This window comes from Dendrobates tinctorius, unplaced genomic scaffold (genome assembly GCF_039654945.1).
Source record: "Dendrobates tinctorius isolate UK_male_01 unplaced genomic scaffold, ASM3965494v1 ptg000010l, whole genome shotgun sequence".
In the NCBI taxonomy this organism is placed as follows: domain Eukaryota; kingdom Metazoa; phylum Chordata; class Amphibia; order Anura; family Dendrobatidae; genus Dendrobates; species Dendrobates tinctorius.
In genome coordinates, this window is record NW_027361678.1 from 10,533,690 (window position 1) to 10,552,977 (window position 19,288).

Sequence of the window (19,288 nt, forward strand, 5' to 3'; positions counted from 1 at the left end):
CCAACGTTCACCATCCAACCTGACGGAACTGGAGAGGATCTGCAAGAAAGAATGGCAGAGGATCCCCAAAGCTAGGTGTGAAAAACTTGTTGCATCATTCCCAAGAAGACTCATGGCTGTACTAGCTCAAAAGGGTGCGCCTACTCAATATTGAGCAAAGGGTCTGAATACTTATGACCATGTGATATTTCAGTTTTTCTTTTAAATTTGCAAAAATGTCTACATTTGTTTGTTTTTTTTCCGTCAAGATGGAGTGCAGATTGTACATTAATGAGAAAAAAATGAACTTCTTTGAATTTACCAAATGGCTGCAATGAAACAGTGAAAATTTTAAAGGGGTCTGAATACTTTCTGTACCCACTGTATATAAAAAAGTAAACACATTAAAATTGTATTTTAAACTTCCAGTGACTAATACATATATTTTAATCTGAAAACAACATTGTGAAGAAGCAGTTACTTGACAACTGCCACGGGTGCGTGCTATGCTTCTTGGCAATAGATGAACAGCACCAGTCATTGCATTTGGAGTTTTCCTTGAAAACATTTTCCCATCTTTTCCATGTAATGTGGTGATTATAAAGACTCCCATCATTCTGACTGTAGAAGAGGCTGCAGCTCCTGTAAGATGGCGCCCAACGTCCAGCTCGTCTCAATATCTTGCACTTTTTTGGCTAACTAGAAAATAAACATTAGTGGGTTTTCAAAATATGGGCAAGAAAAACTTTGCTGTGCCTGAGCGTCTCATACCTGCAGGGTTGTGTCCTCCTTGAAACCAAATCCTTCCCTGAGCAAAGCAGTGATGTAGGCGAGATCCATACAGAGGAATGGGCTTTGTGATGTGAAACGATCCATGTGATCACACACTGCAGGAACAAAGGGCAACAATCTGACAGTTTGCACAGCTTCACATCCATAGTCTTATGTGTTATCTGGGAAGAGGTCACAGAGAAACAAGATCAATATATAAAACAGAACAAGCTGTGGCACCAGGATGGATGGACAGAACAAATGGAAGTCATAGGACAAGCTGAGGCATCACGACAGCACAGTTCTATGTAGAGCCCATGGCAGTCATAGGGCAGGCTGTGGTACCAGGATAGACAGAACTCATGTAAGTCACAAGACAGGCTGAAGCCCCAGGACATGTAACGAAACCAGGACAAACAGAACCCAACTCAATCATTGCACAGGCTGGGGCACCAGGATGGATAAACAGAACTTGAGGCAACACAGGGCAGACTGAGACACCAGGATACAGAGAACAGCTAGGACATCACAGGATAAGCTGTGGCTCCTGGATGAACAAACAGAACCTATAGAAGTCACAGGACAGGCTGTGGCACGAGGACAGACAGAACCCATGGAAGTCACAGGACAGGCTGTGGCACAAGGACTGACAGAACCCATGGAAGTCACAGGACAGGCTGTGGCACGAGGACAGACAACCCATGGAAGTCACAGGACAGGCTGTGGCAGGAGGACAGACAGAACCCATGGAAGTCACAGGACAGGCTGTGGCACGAGGACAGACAGAACCTATGGAAGTCACAGGACAGGCTGTGGCATGAGGACAGTCAGAACCCATTGAAATCACAGGACAGGCTGTGGCACGAGGACAGACAGAACCCATGAAAGTCACAGGACAGGCTGTGGCACGAGGACAGTCAGAACCCATTGAAGTCACAGGACAGGCTGTGGCACGAGGACAGACAGAACCCATGAAAGTCACAGGACAGGCTGTGGCATGAGGACAGACAGAACCTATGGAAGTCACAGGACAGGCTGTGGCAGGAGGACAGTGAGAACCCATGGAAGTCACAGGACAGGCTGTGGAACGAGGACAGACAAAACTTATGGAAGTCACAAGACAGGCTGTGGCACGAGGACAGACAGAACCTAAGGAAATCACAGGACAGACTGCGATACCAGGACAGACAGAACCCATGTAAATCATAGGACAGACTGTGGCACGAGGAGAGACCGAACCCATGTAAGCCATAGGACAGGCTGCGATACCAGGACAGAATATTTACCTTCTTGGGCTTTTAAAGCAAAGTCCCTGACTGTAAGCTCTCCTCCATCCTCATGCTCTAAAAAGAAGTGGAACTGTCAACACCTTCAGATGCACAAACCCACACAAACCAGTGGACCATCTTACCAATTAGATTGGTGTCCACCGCCCGGTCGTAGTAATAGGAGAAAGCATAAAAGCGTCTGCTTTGAATCTCATCAACATGGTGAAACTTCCCCTGTAGAATACGCTGAACCTCTGAGTAACAGGAATTAAACCCTACAAGTCCTGGACAGCAGAGGACAAAGACACAGTGATGAGAAGGCAGCAGGTCTGTAGTGTGTGGAACTGAATATATAACAGATTATCAGAAACACGGGGATGCAACTTGAACCCTTCAATGCACCAGCCTTAATTTGTACCTGATAATACAAGAAATGCCACTAGTTTGCTTTGTGGTATACACCAAATACCTCTCTATAATCCCATTTACCCATCATGACTAAAGATTGTTCTATGCAGCACTGAAATCTGAGTGTAAGGCTGTGAGCACTGCCTCTGTGGATATACTAATGCCCCCTTCAGGCACCAGTGTGGTCTTTGCACCTCCATCTGGCCAGCATGCACCAGTGTACATATATGTCTCTTTTAGGCATTCATCTGAGAGTCGCCATAAACACCTTGAAAAAATTGCTGCACAGTTTCAAACTGGGATAAAATGATTAATGGGGAACAGACGGTACATTTTCAAAATATATCAAGAGTTTGAAAAGTTGCAAAAGGATGAATTGGGCGAAAAAATCTGGAAACCCTAAACTCTGACTTTAAGCAAAGCATATATGGAAAGATGAATATGGTGACAGAAAACACTAACAACTCTACCGAAACAGGCACAAATGCAATGATTCATTGAGCTCATTGTGTACCACGTAGAGCTCTGTGCCCGGCATGTGTCACTTACCATCAGACTGTCCTCCATATCTGTAGGTGACGCCAGCAAATGTCCATTCTGCATCCAAATCTGGTTGGAGACAGTGACTCCGAAACTTCTGTTTTTGCTGAGCTGAAAGTCAGTGATATATTTTCACAAGCCTCTGTTTCATGGGATTTCTTTTTATTCAGACATTTTTTATGTGTATTTTTAAGGCCAATAGAGAAGTGATTGGGAAAAGCCATTTATAATGGCCACATGGCATCCGGCATTTTCAAAAGTCTCTAACTCGAAATCCACGTTCTGTGAATCCAATCACTAAAAACACAGTATGTGTAGTTTGTTTTGTTTTCCTAATGTTTTACAAAATAAAAGCAGGTGTACATATTTAACCTACTACTTCCCGCAGGATTTATTTCTGGCATTTGTGTCCCATCCTTACCTGTAGACGCAGAAGCTCCAAGCACAGCGAGACGAGCTGCCTTCAGACCAAGACCCAGATAACTGGAGAACAGACACAAACAGTAACACACAGGTCCCTAAAACCTGCACCGCCCCCAAGGATCTGTGCTATGTACAAACCCTCTGACCTGTGCGTGTATAGGCGATATGTGCTGTTAAACAGCTCAAACCAAGTCAGAAAGTCAGCTGGAGTCTGATCCAGTGTGGCCTGAAAATACAAAAGGCCAACTGGTGCTAATGATGACATCAAAAGCAATGATGCAGAAAAAGATGGCACTTACCTTAGCTAAAGGTACGAAAGTTATCTGTGTGGAGCCTCCACCCAAATCCAGGATCCCCACAGTATGATCCCCATGTAGCAGACCTGAAATGATTATTTGCAATGTATATGGGACCCGAGAACTAGAATCGCTTAATTCCCTGACTGTACTCCAGAGCCAGTAACCACATACTCCTCCAACCGTACCCAAGAGCTATGTCACCACATTTCTTCTATTGTAACCCTGAGCTTCGTCACATACACTTTTGACTGTACCGAGAGCAGTTGCCCACATTTGGATGTAGCCCTGAGATATGTTTTTAACTATTCATTGTCACTGCAGTAGCTGAGCTACAGCGCAAACATACTTTTGGCCCTACCGCAAAGCTAAGAAGCAATCATTAATCCAACTATATTCCCCGACAGTACCACAAAGCTATGAGCGAAAATTCATTCCCCTGAATGTCGGGATGAACACTCTCTCTTGACTGTACCACAATGCTGAGAATATCAATTTCCCCACTGTACAGTGTATTCAGTGTGGGTGAACACACCCTCCTGATTGTACTGCACAGCTACAATGCCAGGGATTCCACCATTGATCCAGCTTTTTGGTCCCCATTTAACACATTAGGAGATACCTGTCAGATAGTTGACTGTGATCCAGGCCAAAACTCCTATAGAAAGAATAGACAGCATCAGATATCTTAAGACTAAGGTGTAAGTCACCTTCACAAACCTTGTCAGCTTATCTTTCCAAACTGCACTTTACCACAATTTAAGAAATATGTATCTGTCGTGAGCTAAAGGGAAAGCTAAATGCTGTGCAACTGTCTAGTTCAGACCTGAGAAAAGTGCAGCTCGCGAGCTACTTTGACTGTTCTGGTGCAGACCATAACAGACAAAAGGCTCTATGTAGTGGCGCCCAATGCCATGTGGCTGTCCCTCATCCAGCATCTCACTTTCACTGATATTTTCATGCTCAGGACATAAATATCAGTGAATATAATGAGGGAACAGGACCTAACACCTCCCTGTTCCATCATTGAGTCTGTGCAGCATAATACTATGTAAAGGGGCTGTGTTTGGACATAATTCTGTGTAAGGGGGCTGTGTGGGGACAGAATACTGTGTAAGGGCACTATGTGAGAACATAATGTCTTGTCCACACACAGCCCCCACTTCTATTTAAAGAAAAACAAAAAAAGGTTTTTGTAGTTCAGCAAACGGGATAAGATACAATCCCCAAAGACAAATGAAAGTTATCTGCTTATAAAAGTCTGAAATGTATCTTATTGGTCATGATAGACAAATCTGTGTCTGGTGCAAACCTAATACTTACAATCATTACAATCACCACTCCTACAATGTGGCAGGTTGGATGACTGAAGGAAAAATAGACAGCAATTCTGGAGGAAAAACTTAAGTTGAGTTTGGAGAGTGGTACAGAGGTTGACATTCCAGCAGAGCAATAACCCTATATACATCTTGGTAAAGCTCTACTGAAGGGAGTAAGCTGAAATATGAAAATGTTTAGTCAAAGACCAGAAGTCTCTACAACTGAGATGTGTGACCTCACAAGGAAATTACTCTACAACTCAACCAGCTAGCTAAAAAGAGTTGGAGCAATTTACCTGGAAAAGTATGCAATAAGCCAAGTAACATTCCCCAAGAGGCTGATGTCTAGCAGAAATGTGACCCACCCCCTAGAGGCTGATGCTCAACAGGGACACTACGATTCCAAGAGGCTGATGTGTAGCAGAGACCTGACTCACCCAGAGAAGCTGATACCTAATGGTACGTTCCCACGGTCAGTAACGCTGCGGGTTGGATGCTGCGTACATCTGCAGCATCCAACCTGCAGCGTCCAGATGTTACAGCATAGTGGATGGGATTTCAAGAAATCCCATGCCCTCTATGTGTGTACAGGCACACGTGGATCACCCGTGGAGACGGATATAAAGCACATCTTTGCAGACCGCAACATGTCAATTTCAATGTATTGGAAGCGGTGAATCAGCACGATTCAATGAACACATGCAGAATCACCTGCGTTCAAAAGCTAGCAGCGCTTTGGACGCAGCAGACGTGCTGCGTCTAAAGCGCTGTCGATTACTGACCATGGGGACGTATCCTAAGGGTATGTTCCCACAGTCAGTAAATGCTGCGGGTTGGACACTTCGTACATCCGCAGCGTCCAACCCGCAGCAGCCACATGTTACAACATATTGGATAGGATTTTAAAAAATCCCATGCCCACTATGCGTGCACCGAAGCCTGCGGATCACCCGCGGAAACGGACATGCGGTGCGTTTTTCCAGATCGCAACATGTCAATTTATCTTGGGGAGATAAATCTCCCTCATAAAATATTTTGGATGCGGTGATTCTGCACGGTTCAATTAACACATGCGGAATCACCTGAGTTGAAAAGCCGGTAGCGCTTTGGACGCAGCGGACATGTGCTGCTTCCAAAGCGCTGCCGATTACTGACCGTGGGAATGTAGCTAACAGGGACAAGACATAACCCGAGAAGCTGATGCCTAGCAGGGATGTGACCCAACCCGGGAAACCTGATGCCTTGCAGAGACAGGACATACCCCAAAGACTGATGCCTAGCAAGGACAGGACAAACCCCGAGAAGCTGATGCCTAGCAGGGACGTGACCCACCGCGGGAAACCTGATGCCTAGCAGAAGCAGAACATACCCCGAGAGGCTGATGCCTAGCAAGGACAGGACAAACCCCGAGAGGCTGATGCATACCAGGGACAGGACATACCCCGAGAGGCTGATGCCTAGCAGGGACAGGACAAACTCCGAGAGGCTGATATCAGCCTAGCAGGGACAGGACATTCCTTGAGAGGCTGATGCCTAGCAGGGACAGGACATTCCTTGAGAGGCTGATGCCTAGCAGGGACAGGACACACCCCGAGAGGCTGATGTCTAGCAGGGACAGGACAAACTCCGAGAGGCTGATATCAGCCTAGCAGGGACAGGACATTCCTTGAGAGGCTGATGCCTAGCAGGGACAGGACATTCCTTGAGAGGCTGATGCCTAGCAGGGACAGGACACACCCCGAGAGGCTGATGTCTAGCAGGGACAGGAGATGCCCCGAGAGGCTGATGCCTAGCAGGGACAGAACATTCCTTGAGAGGCTGATGCCTAACAGGGACAGGACACATCCTGAGAGGCTGTGTCTAGCAGGGACAGGAGATGCCCCGAGAGGCTGATGCCTAGCAGGGACAGGAGATACCCACGAGAGGCTGATGCCTAGCAGGGACAGGACATACCCCGAGAGGCTGATGCCTAGTAGGGGCAGGACATACCCTGAGAGGCTGATGCCTAGCAGGGGCAGGACATACCTTGACAGGCTAATTCCTAGCAGAGACAGGAAGTCCCCCAAGAGGCTGATGCCTTGCAAGATCATTACATACCCCAAGAGGTTGCTGCCTAACAGGGACAGGACATACCCTGAGAGGCTGATGCCATCACCGGGCACCCCGCCGTCATCACAGGTTCAACTGTATCGGCAGACACTGACATCGGGCGTGATGACGTCTGTACATGGCGGCCACTGTGCTAAGATGTGGGCACTCACTGCAGATACCGGAACAGTGGGGGAACGAGGAGGAGAGGTGAGTATTGTCTTTATATATACAGTGGGTACGGTAAGTATTCAGATCTCTTTAAATTTTTCACTCTTTGAATCATTGCAGCCATTTGGTAAATTCCAAAAGTTCATTTTTTCACATTAATGTACACTCTGCACCCCATCTTGACTGAAAAAACCCCCAGAAATGTAGAAATGTTTGCAAATTTATTAAAAAAGAAAAACTGAAATATCACATGGTCATAAGTATTCAGACCCTTTGCTCAGTATTTAGTAGAAGCACCCTTTTGAGCATAGTACAGCCATGAGTCTTTTAGGGAATGATGCAACAAGTTTTTCACACCTGGATTTGGGGATCCTCTGACATTCTTCCTTGCAGATCCTCTCCAGTTCCATCAGGTTGGATGGTGAACGTTGGTGGACAGCCATTTTCAGTTCTCTCCAGAGATGCTCAATTGGGTTTAGGTCAAGGCTCTGGCTGGGTCAGTCAAGAATGGTCACGGAGTTGTTTTGAAGCCACTCCTTTGTTATTTTAGCTGTGTCCTTAGGGTCATTGTCTTGTAGGAACGTGAACCTTCAGCCAAGTCTGAGGTCCAGGGCACTTTGGAAGTTTTCATCCAGGATATCTCTGTACTTGGCTGCATTCATGTTTCCTTCAATTGTGACCAATTATTCTGTCCCTGCAGCTGAAAAACACCCCCATAGCATGATGCTTCCACCACCATGTTTCACTGTTGTGATTGTATTGGGCAGGTGATGAGCAGTGCATGGTTTTCCCCACACATACCACTTAGATCTTTTTGATGATAATTCTATCTTCGCATCTCATCAGGCCATCATTTCTTGTAGTCTGGGAGTCCATGTGTTTTTAGCAAACTCTGTGCAGGCTTTCATATGTCTTGCACTGAGGTGAGGCTTCCGTCGGGCCACTCTACCATAAAGGCCTGACTGTGACTTTGTGGAACTTTCTCCCATCTCCCAACTGCATCTCTGGAGCTCAACCACAGTCATCTTGGAGTTCTTCTTTACCTCTCTCACCAAGACTTCTGGTGGTACCAAACTTTTTCCATTTAAGTATTATGGAGGCCACTCTGCTCTTAGGAACCTAGAGTACTGCAGAAATTCTTTTGTAACCTTGGCCAGATCTGTGCCTTGCCACAAATTCTATCTCTGAGCTCCTTGTCTACTTCCTTTGACCTCATGATTCTCATTTGGTCTGACATGCACTGTGAGCTGTGAGGTCTTATATAGACAGATGTGTGCCTTTACAAATCAAGTCCTATCAGTTTTTTGGTTAAACACAGCTGGACTCCAATGAAGGAGTAGAACCATCTCAAGGAGGATCACAAGGAAATGGACAGCATATGACAAATATGAGTGTCTGAGCAAAGGGTCTGAATACTTATGACCATGTGATATTTCAGTTTTTCTTTTTTAATAAATTTGCAAAAATTTCTACATTTTTTTTTTTTATAAAATATAAGAAAGTGCGATCACAACCCGGGGTCCACCATGCAGAGATGGTAAACTGCTGCTCGGTAATGGCAGAGTACTAACTGAACACTGGCGGGTTAACCACTGACCCGGTGTGTACAGGAGTGAACTCAGTTACTTCACAGAGTCGCTGGAACCTATGCCGGAGCCTGTTAACTTCACAGGACTTGGCAGGGGGAGCGCTACTAAATGGTCACAGGACCCTGTCCCAGAGACAAGGGATAGAGTCCCTCTAGACCACCAGCGCTCGGCGCCGCGGCTGCGGTGCCAGCAAGAAAGTAAAATAAAAGTACAATTAGCCTGCAAGTGTACACGGCGCCACTCTGGCATGCGCCACTAATCGCCCAGGGTTGGGCTAACCAGTGCACAACTTGCGCGCGGCGCTGCACTGATGGGTGCTGTGACTTGGCGCGGTACAGTAGTGCCACGTACTGGACGACACAACCGGACGCTAGTGTGTACTGAACTTAGGAGCACGGTGGCAAGAGCATAGTGAACCCGTTGATGCTGACTCTAACTGTAAACCCTATAACAAGCACAACCAGAGGGAGGGAGTCATAAGGAGTCAGTCACCAATCTCATGCATCCATTATCACACATTCCACTGACAAAATGAGTCTATATTAGCACATGGCTGAGCGGCCATGCGAGCCTTTTATAGTGGCGACCTTCCTGGACCTTCCCCGTGGTCCAATCGGAACAGGCACGGGACCTGAGCATGTGACCCCTGAACTCCAATGGGAGGTTGAGCCACGGGCATGCTCAGTGGAGCGAAAAAGGGACTTAGTCCCAGGAGCTGCTCGCTGCTGGCTAGTGCAGGCTGCTAGAGCTGAACCAGGCATGGCAGCAACAACCAACCCGACAGCACTAGCTTGAGCAAGGTGCTGGGAATGACATCTTTGCTGAGCAGGCTCCTCTCCGGCCGGGACTGAATGGGAGACCGCAGAAGGCTAGGCTTGGGAAACATTAGTATATGGGAGGGGGGAAACTTTTCAAGATGGGTGGTGACCATGGCGGCCATTTTGGATCCAACTATTTTTTTCAATGGGAAGAGGGTCATGTGACACATCAAACTTATTGAGAATTTCACAAGAAAAACAATGGGGGGCTTGTTTTTAACGTAGCTTTATTCTATCATGAGTTATTTACAAGTTTCTCTTTGTTTACAGCCATTGACATGTCGCAGAGGATAACACGTGAGGAGTGGATAGAAATTGTGTTGATGCCTGTTGAACGCAGTACCAGGGTCTTTGCAGCAGATTTCAATGCAAGACACCCTACGCAAGAAAACTGTCACCATTCCCATTTTATTTAGGTGTATCCATATAAGTGGCCTACCCTATGTGTGTGTGTGTGTATATATATATTAGTATATACAGTACAGACCAAAAGTTTAGACACACCTCATTCAAAGCGTCTTCTTTATCTCAATGACTGTGAAAATTGTAGATTCACTCTGAAGGCATCAAAACTATTTATTAAAACATGTGGAATTATATAATTAACAAAAAACTGTGAAAAAACAGCAGAAAATATGTCTTATTTTCTAGGTTCTTCAAAGTAGCCACCTTTTGCTTTGATTACTGCTTTGCACACTCTTGGCATTCTCTTGATGAGCTTCAAGAGGTAGTTAACTGAAATGGTTTTCCAACAGTCTTGAAGGAGTTCCCAGAGATGCTTAGCACTTGTTGGCCCATTTGCCTTCACTCTGCAGTCCAGCTCACCCCAAACCATCTCGATTGGGTTCAGGTCTGGTGACTGTGGAGGCCAGGTCATCTGGCGTAGCACCCCCATCACTCTCCTTCTTGGTCAAATAGCCCTTACATAGAATCATAGAATCATAGAGTTGGAAGGGACCTCCTGGGCCATCTGGTCCAACCCCCTGCTCAAAGCAGAATTCGCTAAATCATCCCAGTCAGATGCCTGTCCAGCCTCTGTTTGAAGACTTCCATTGAAGGAGAACTCACCACTTCTCGTGGCAGCCTGTTCCACTCATTGATCACTCTAACTGTTAAAAAGTATTTCTAATATCTAATCTGTGTCTCCTCCCATTCAGTTTCATCCCATTGCTTCTAGTCTTTCCTTGTGCAAATGAGAATAAAGATGATCCTTCTACAATGTGGCAGCCCTTGAGATATTTGTAGAAAGTTAATAAGTCTCCTCTCAGTCTTCTCTTTTGCAAGCTAAACATTCCCAAATCCTGCAACCTTTACTCATAACACAGGGTTTGCAGACTGGTCACCATTCTGGTCGCTCTTTTCAGAATGATGAAAACACAGCCTGGAGGTGTGTTTGGGGTCATTGTCCTGTTGAAAAATAAATGATGGTCGAACTAAACGCAAACCGGATGGAATAGCATGCCGCTGCAAGATGCTGTGGTAGCCATGCTGGTTCAGTATGCCTTCAATTTTGAATAAATCCCCAACAGTGTCACCAGCAAAGCACCATCACACCTCCTCCTCCATGCTTCACGGTGGGAACCAGGCATGTAGAGTCCATCCGTTCACCTTTTCTGCGTCGCACAAAGACACGGTGGTTGGAACCAAAGATCTCAATTTGGACTCATCAGACCAAAGCACAGATTTCCACTGGTCTAATGTCCATTCCTTACGTTCTTTAGCCCAAACAAGTCTCTTCTGCTTGTTGCCTGTCCTTAGCAGTGGTTTCCTAGCAGTTATTTTACCATGAAGGCCTGCTGCCCAAAGTTACCTCTTAACAGATGTGTCTGCTGCTAGAACTCTGTGTGGCATTGACCTGGTCTCTAATCTGAGCTGCTGTTAACCTGCGATTTCTGAGGCTGGTGACTCGGATGAACTTATCCTCCGCAGCAGAGATGACTCTTGATCTTCCTTTCTAGGGGCGGTCCTCATGTGAGCCAGTTTCTTTGTAGCGCTTGATGGTTTTTGCCACTGCACTTGGGGACACTTTCAAAGTTTTCACAATTTTTTGGACTGACTGAACTTCATTTCTTAAAGTAATGATGGCCACTCGTTTTTCTTTACTTAGCTGCTTTTTTCTTGCCATAATACAAATTCTTAACTGTCTATTCAGTAGGACTATCAGCTATGTATCCACCAGACTTCTGCACAACACAACTGATGGTCCCACCCCCATTTATAAGGCAAGAAATCCCACTTATTAAACCTGACAGAGCAAACCTGTGAAGTGAAGACCATTTCCGGTGACTACCTCTTGAAGCTCATCAAGAGAATGCCAAGAGTGTGCAAAGCAGTAATCAAAGCAAAAGGTGGCTACTTTGAAGAACCTAGAATATAAGACATACAGTACTTTCAGTTGTTTCACACTTTTTTGTTAATTATATAATTCCACATGTGTTAATTCATAGTTTTGAAGCTTTCAGAGTAAATCTACAATTTTCATAGTCATGAAAATAAAGAAAACTCTTTGAATGAGAAGGTGTGTCCAAACTTTTGGTCTGTACTGTATATATATCTATCTATATATATATATATATATATATATATATATATATATATATATAGATATATAATTTTTGTTTTCTTATGGGAGTGCCTTATACTGGAGGGCTATGAGGATGCATTATACTACATGGAGGCCTATGGGGAGTGCATCCAAGATGTGTTCACTTTAGTTAGTCATCCTGCTGAGAGGATTGCACTGCCAAGAAACATTATTAATTCCATTTTGGGCCAGTTGGGTCTGGTCAATTTGGCCAGAATAGGGATCTCAACCCTGACTTCATCCTTCAACTTGAGTCATGTACAGAGGTTGCTAGTAATTGCAGGGCGCCGTCCAATACTCAAGCAGATCGATCAATCAAGAAGGAGGCTTCTCAGAAGCTCCTCCTTTACAATGAAGCCCAAGTGACATCTTAGGGAGCGAGAGCAGGCAGAAAAACGTAGGAAATTACATAAATAGGGGAAAATGTGTGTAGATGGGTAGGTAGCTGGCTTAGTGATGGAAAACAAAGAGTGGTTATTAATGGTGCATACTCAGATTGGGCCAGGGTTACTAGTGGGGTACCACAGGGTTCTGTATTGGGCCCCCTACTATTTAATATATTTATTAATGATCTAGTGGATGGCTTACACAGTAAAATATCAGTATTTGCAGATGATACAAAACTATGTAAGGTAGATAACACAAAGGAGGACAGTTTGCAACTACAGACAGATTTGAGTAAATTGGAGAATTGGGCTGAAAAATGGCAAATGAGGTTTAACACAGATAAGTGTAAGGTTATGCACATGGGAAGGAGAAACAGATGCTATAATTACTTACTAAATGGGAAACTGCTGGGGAAATCAGACATGGAAAAACACTTAGGCATCTTAGTCAATAAGAAGCTAAATTGGAGTGCCCAGTGTCAGGCAGCTGCCACCAAAGCAAATAGGGTCATGGGATGCATTAGAAGAGGTCTGGGGACATGAGATGAAAACATAATTCTCGCTCTGTACAAATCACTCGTCAGACCACACTTGGAGTATTGTGTGCAATTTTGGACGCCGATGCTCAAGAAAGACATTACTCAACTTGAAAGGGTTCAAAGGCGGGCTACTAAAATGATAAATGGAGTTGGTTCACTACAATACCCAGAAAGGTTATCAAAATTAGGTCTATTTACTATAGAAAAGAGAAGACTCAGGGGAGACTTAATATATATGTACAAGTATATCAGAGGGCAATACAGAGATCACTCCAATGAACTGTTTGTACCAAGGACTGTGACAAGAACAAGGGGGCATTCTCTTCGTTTGGAGGAAAGACAATTTCTGCACCAGCATAGAAGAGGGTTCTTCACGGTAAGAGCAGTGAGGCTCTGGAATTCTCTTCCTGAGGAAGTGGTGATGGCCAACTCACTGAATGGATTTAAGAAAGGAATGGATGCTTTTCTTGTGAGTAACAGTATAGAAGGTTATGAATAACATAATATTATAGGTAGATGGTTGACCCAGCTTAGGGGAAGGAATTTTTTTCACTATGGAGAAAATTGGCTTCTACTCTGTGGGTTTTTTGCCTTCCCCAGGATCAACAATGCAGAACAGCTGCAATAAAAATAGGCTGAACTAGATGGACATAAGGTCTTCCTTCAGCGTTCAAAACTATGTATGTATGTAACTATGTAACCCATAGATCAGAAAAAAAGACATAAGTGCTTATCATAGTTACTATCATCTCGGGGATTGATTGATTCATTTACTTGGTCAGCTGCCAGATTGTTTTTTTTATATTTCTGTTATGGAAAGCTAGGGCAAAACCGAAACTCAACCAAATGAAAATGAATGATCATCAGTTTTTTTGTTAATCTCTTGCTCACCTTCATCTGTTCCATCCATGATGCTGATGCTATTCTCTGAAACCAGAAAAGGAGATGAACTGAAGACTTTCCGGACCTAAAATCAAGAGGAGGCACCAGAATGAAGCAATATACCCTCATACACAATACCTAGGAGCAAACACAGCTCCCCTCAGCCTTCCCAAAACCTCTAGGGGTAATGAGGAAATGGTGCTACTGCAGGCAAAGATTCCCGTAATCCCCTCCATATACAATGGCTAGAAAAAGTCAGGTGTTTGTAATGTAAAAAAAAAAAATTATACCAAAAAGAATAATTTTAGAACTTTTTCCATTTTTATGTTACCCATAATCTGTACAAATCCATTGAAAAATAAACTGAAATATCTTCGGGTGGCAAAAAATCTGTTTGCATAAATGTACACATTCCTAAACTACTTTGAAGTCCCTTTAAAATTTCTGACCGCATTCATTGTTTTTGAGTAGGCGTCTATCGGCACAGAACATCTAGAATTGGTGATCTTTGCCGACCCTTTCTTTTAGAAGTGCTCCAAATCTGTCAAATTGCTGTGGCATCTCCTTTGTATAACACCCTCTTCAGGTCAACTCACAGATTCTCTATTGGACTTATGTTGTTCTGGCAAAGCCATTCTTTTTTTGATTTGCAGGTCGCTTAGTGTCGCTGTCATTTTAAAAGGTGAATTCATCTTCAGCTTTTCAGCAGAGTCCTGGAGGTTTTGTTGCAAAGTTGTCTGATATTTGGAATAGTTCATAATTCCCTTCACCTTGTTTGAAGCCTCAGATCCCGCTGCTGAAAAGCAGCCCCAAAGAACAATGCTGCCTCCACCATGTCTCACTGTGGGGATGGTGATCATCTGCTGATGTGCAGTGTTGACTTTGCACCTTTTGGAATTATGGAAAAAATTTCCCCTTTGATCTCATTAGTCATAACACGTTCCCCACATGCTTTTGGCAGACTGGAATTTTTTTGCACCTTTATCATAATTGATAACTTTCAACTAAGAGAGCCATTTGGTGTGTTGTAAGCTGTTTAGCTTTTGCTATAAAATGCAACTAAGAGTGTTTATATGTCAAAAATGTGGCATTTCAGCAGATTTTTTATAAGTACTATATCAGCTGTAACAGATCCAGTAAGGAAATAATGGATCATTTTCAAAGGAAAAGGAAACAGATGGATATTTAAGGTCTCCATTTTTTATAGACTTCACAGTGAAAAAAGGATCCAGTTGAAATTAGTTTTTTTTTTTTAAAAAGCGGACAAAAAAGTTGCATCTGCACAACTTATTTGCCAATGGATTGCTGCTGGATCCGTGCTAACTTATGAGTATTGGACATGAAACCATAGCCTTAGCCTGCAAATTCTCCACTCTAAAAATTACAACTACTTCAGTCAGTCACACCCAGAAACACCTGACAATCACCAATCCACCCCACATTGGGCGATGTCAACCACCTCCAAGAGCAGGGCCTCGGCCTGGTGTTCAGGAAGCAGTCGGAGCCCAGCTGTGGCTTTCAGTAGCAAAGGAGTTTTCTGCCAGTGGGTAGGAGGAATATTGTCCTGTGCAAGGTGGAGCAGGGAGCGGACAGACTCTGCACCCTAAGAAACATGGAGATTATCGCAGTCATCAGCGTACATCACTTTATTTCAGTTAATGAAAATCTCAGCGTATGACTTAGCGTACGTCTCCACTCACCTTCTCAGGCTGCTCAGCGAAAGCAGAAAGTCCTGGCTTCAAAGACTCAAAAATCTCTCCATAAATATCCAGTGAAGATCCTAAACCATAGAGGGAAAACGATAGGACAGCAATACACCATAAGGAAGAGGGAATGATGGGACCTTACCTGTACTGCTCAGACGGAAGGTATAGACATGGATTCGTGTCCCGGTGCTGCCAGCATCAAAAACTATACCGTACATGAAAGTGTTGGAAATATTGGGCACTGCCAGAGCCGAGGGGAACTTCACCTCATATGCAACAGAGGGGTCCGATAAAGAGAAGGCAGGCAGAAGGGAAAAACAGAAAGTAGCAAAAAGCAAGGGTCTCATAGTCTCCCAGAGATGCACACCCTGCAAAAAGAGGAAGGAGACTCACTACAACACTTCTATAATGCATCACATACCTCTATCAGTACCCCCAGAGTACCAGGTACCTGTTATATACACCACAGTGCATCACACCCCTCTATCACTGGACCCCAGAATACCACTCACCTGTACTATACACCACAGCTCATTATACCTCTCTATCACAGGATCCCAGAATACCACTCACCTGTACTATACACTACAGCTCATTATATCCCTCTATCACTGGACCCCAGAACACCAGTCACCTGTACTACAACCCCTGGCAAAAATCATGGAATCACCGGCCTTGGAGGATGTTAATTCAGTTGTTTAGTTTTGTGGAAAAAAAGCAGATCACAGACATGGCACAAAACTAAAGTCAATTCAAATGGCAACTTTCTGGCTTTAAGAAACACTAAAGAAAATCAAGAACAAAAAATGTGGTAGTCAGGAATGGTTACTTTTTAAAACCAAGCATAGGGAAAAAATTATTGAATCACTATATTCTGAGGGAAAAATTATGGAATCACCCTGTAAATTTTGATTCCCAAAAGTAACACATGCATCAAATTAGATCTGTTCATTAGTCTGCATCTAAAAAGGAGTGAGCACACCTTGGAGAGCTGTTGCACCAAGTGGACTGACATGAATCATGGCTCCAGCACGAGAGATGTCTATTGAAACAAAGGAGAGGATTATCAAACTCTTAAAAGAGGGTAATTCATCACGCAATGTTGCAAAAGATGTTGGTTGTTCACAGTCAGCTGTGTCTAAAATCTGGACAAAATACATGGGAAGGTTGTTAAAGGCAAACATACTGGTAGACCAAGGAAGACATCAAAGCGTCAAGACCGGAAACTTAAAGTAATATGTCTTCAAAACAGGAAATGCACAACAAAACAATTGAGGAACGCATGGGAGGAAACTGGAGTCAACGTCTGTGACCGAACTGTAAGAAACCGCCTAATGGAAAATGGGATTTACATACAGAAAAGCTAAATGAAAGCCATCATTAACACCTAAACAGAAAAAAACAAGGTTACAATGGGCTAAGGAAAAGCAATCGTGGACTGTGGATGACTGGATGAAAGTCATATTCAGTGATGAATCGCAAATCTGCATTGGGCAAGGTGATGATGCTGGAACTTTGGTGCCATTCCAATGAGATTTATAAAGATGACTGCCTGAAGAGAACATGCAAATTTCCACAGTCATTGATGATATGTGGCTGCATGTCAGGTAAAGGCACTGGGGAGATGGCTGTCATTGCATCTTCAATAAATGCACAAGTTTATGTTGATATTTTGGACACTTTTCTTATCCCATCAATTGAAAGGATGTTTGGGGATGATGAAATAATTTTTCAAGATGATACTGCATCCTGCCATAGAGCAAAAACTAAAACATTCCTTGAAAGAAGACATATAACTTCATAAGGGCAATGTCATGGCCTGCAAATAGTCCGGATCTCAATCCAATTAAAAATCTTTGGTGGAAGTTGAAGGAAATGGTCCATGACAAGGCTCCAACCTGTAAAGCTGATCTGGCAACAGCAATCAGAGAAAGTTGGAGGCAGATTGATGGAGAGTACTGTTTGACACTCATTAAGTCCATGCCTCAGAGACTGCAAGCTGTTATAAAAGCCAAAGTTGGTGCAACAAAATACCTTAGAATACCACTCACTTGTACCATACACTACAGCCCATTATACTCTTCTATCACTGGACCCCAGAATACCACTCACCAGTACTATACACTACAGTCCATTATACCCCAGAATACCACTCACCTGTACTATACACTACAGCCCATTATACCCCTCTATCACTGGACCCCAGAATACCACTCACCTGTACTATACACTACAACCCATTATACCCCTTTATTGCTGGACTGCCGAATACCAGTCACCTGTACTATACACTACAGCCCATTATACCCCTCTATCACTGGACCCCAGAATATCAGTCACCTGTACTATACACTACAGCCCGTTATACCCCTCTATCAGTGGACCCCAGAATACCAGTCACCTGTACTATACACTACAACCCATTATACCCCTTTATCGCTGGACCGCAGAATACCAGTCACCTGTACTATACACTACAGCCCATTATACCCCTCTATCACTGGACCGCAGAATACCAGTCACCTGTACTATACACTACAGCCCATTATACTCTTCTATCACTGGACCCCAGAATACCACTCACCAGTACTATACACTACAGACCATTATACCCCAAAATACCACTCACCTGTACTATACACTACAGCTCATTATACCTCTATCACAGGATGCCAGAATACCAGTAACCTGTACTATACACTACAGCCCATTATACCCCTCTATCACTGGACCCCAGAATACCAGTCACCTGTACTATACACTACAACCCATTATACCCCTTTATTGCTGGACCGCCGAATACCAGTCACCTGTACTATACACTACAGCCCATTATACCCCTCTATCTCTGGACCCCAGAATATCAGTCACCTGTACTATACACTACAGCCCGTTATACCCCTCTATCAGTGGACCCCAGAATACCAGTCACCTGTACTATACACTACAACCCATTATAACCCTTTATCGCTGGACCGCAGAATACCAGTCACCTGTACTATACACTACAGCCCATTATACCCCTCTATCACTGGACCGCAGAATACCAGTCACCTGTACTATACACTACAGCCCATTATACCCCTCTATCACTGGACCCCAGAATATCAGTCACCTGTACCATACACTACAGCTCATTATACCTCTATCACAGGATGCCAGAATACCAGTCACCTGTACTATACACTACAGACCATTATATCCCTCTATCACTGGACCCCAGAATACCAGTCACCTGTACTATACTTCTACAGCCCATTATATCCCTCTATCACTGGACCACAGAATACCAGTCACCTGTACTATACACTACAGTCCATTATACCCCTCCATCACTGGAACCTAGTATACCACTCACCTGTACTATACATTAAAGCCCATTATACCCCTCTATCACAGGATGCCAGAAGACCAGTCACTTGTACTATACACTACAGCCCATTATACCCCTCCATCACAGGATGCAAGAATACCAGTCACCTGTACTATACACTGCAGTCCATTTTACCCCTCTATCACTG

At 44.1% G+C, this 19,288-nt stretch overlaps 2 protein-coding genes across 3 annotated transcripts in view; one reads left to right on the forward strand and one right to left on the reverse strand.

Moving 5' to 3' along the window:
* The window catches only part of COQ6 (coenzyme Q6, monooxygenase), a 102,819-nt gene extending 92,665 nt beyond the window's left edge, over positions 1-10,154 (forward strand). The window contains exon 14 of the mRNA XM_073586709.1: positions 9,941-10,154. The gene's annotated coding sequence lies outside the window, so the exon portion shown is untranslated. The remainder of the gene's footprint in view (positions 1-9,940) is intronic.
* ENTPD5 (ectonucleoside triphosphate diphosphohydrolase 5 (inactive)) overlaps positions 403-19,288 on the reverse strand; it is a 56,152-nt gene continuing 37,266 nt past the window's right edge. The window contains exons 2-14 of one of the 2 annotated variants that reach the window (XM_073586700.1): positions 15,910-16,135; positions 15,762-15,841; positions 15,521-15,664; positions 14,071-14,146; positions 4,308-4,343; positions 3,689-3,771; positions 3,536-3,615; positions 3,388-3,449; positions 2,976-3,077; positions 2,162-2,302; positions 2,037-2,093; positions 751-866; positions 403-674 (exon numbers count right to left, since the gene is read on the reverse strand). In XM_073586700.1, coding sequence (XP_073442801.1) covers positions 426-674; positions 751-866; positions 2,037-2,093; positions 2,162-2,302; positions 2,976-3,077; positions 3,388-3,449; positions 3,536-3,615; positions 3,689-3,771; positions 4,308-4,343; positions 14,071-14,146; positions 15,521-15,664; positions 15,762-15,841; positions 15,910-16,135 — 1,452 coding nt within the window. In that variant the 3' untranslated portion in view covers positions 403-425. Of the gene's footprint in view, positions 679-750; positions 867-2,036; positions 2,094-2,161; positions 2,303-2,975; positions 3,078-3,387; positions 3,450-3,535; positions 3,616-3,688; positions 3,772-4,307; positions 4,344-14,070; positions 14,147-15,520; positions 15,665-15,761; positions 15,842-15,909; positions 16,136-19,288 lie in introns of both variants that reach the window. The other variant, XM_073586705.1, reaches the window with a different exon arrangement.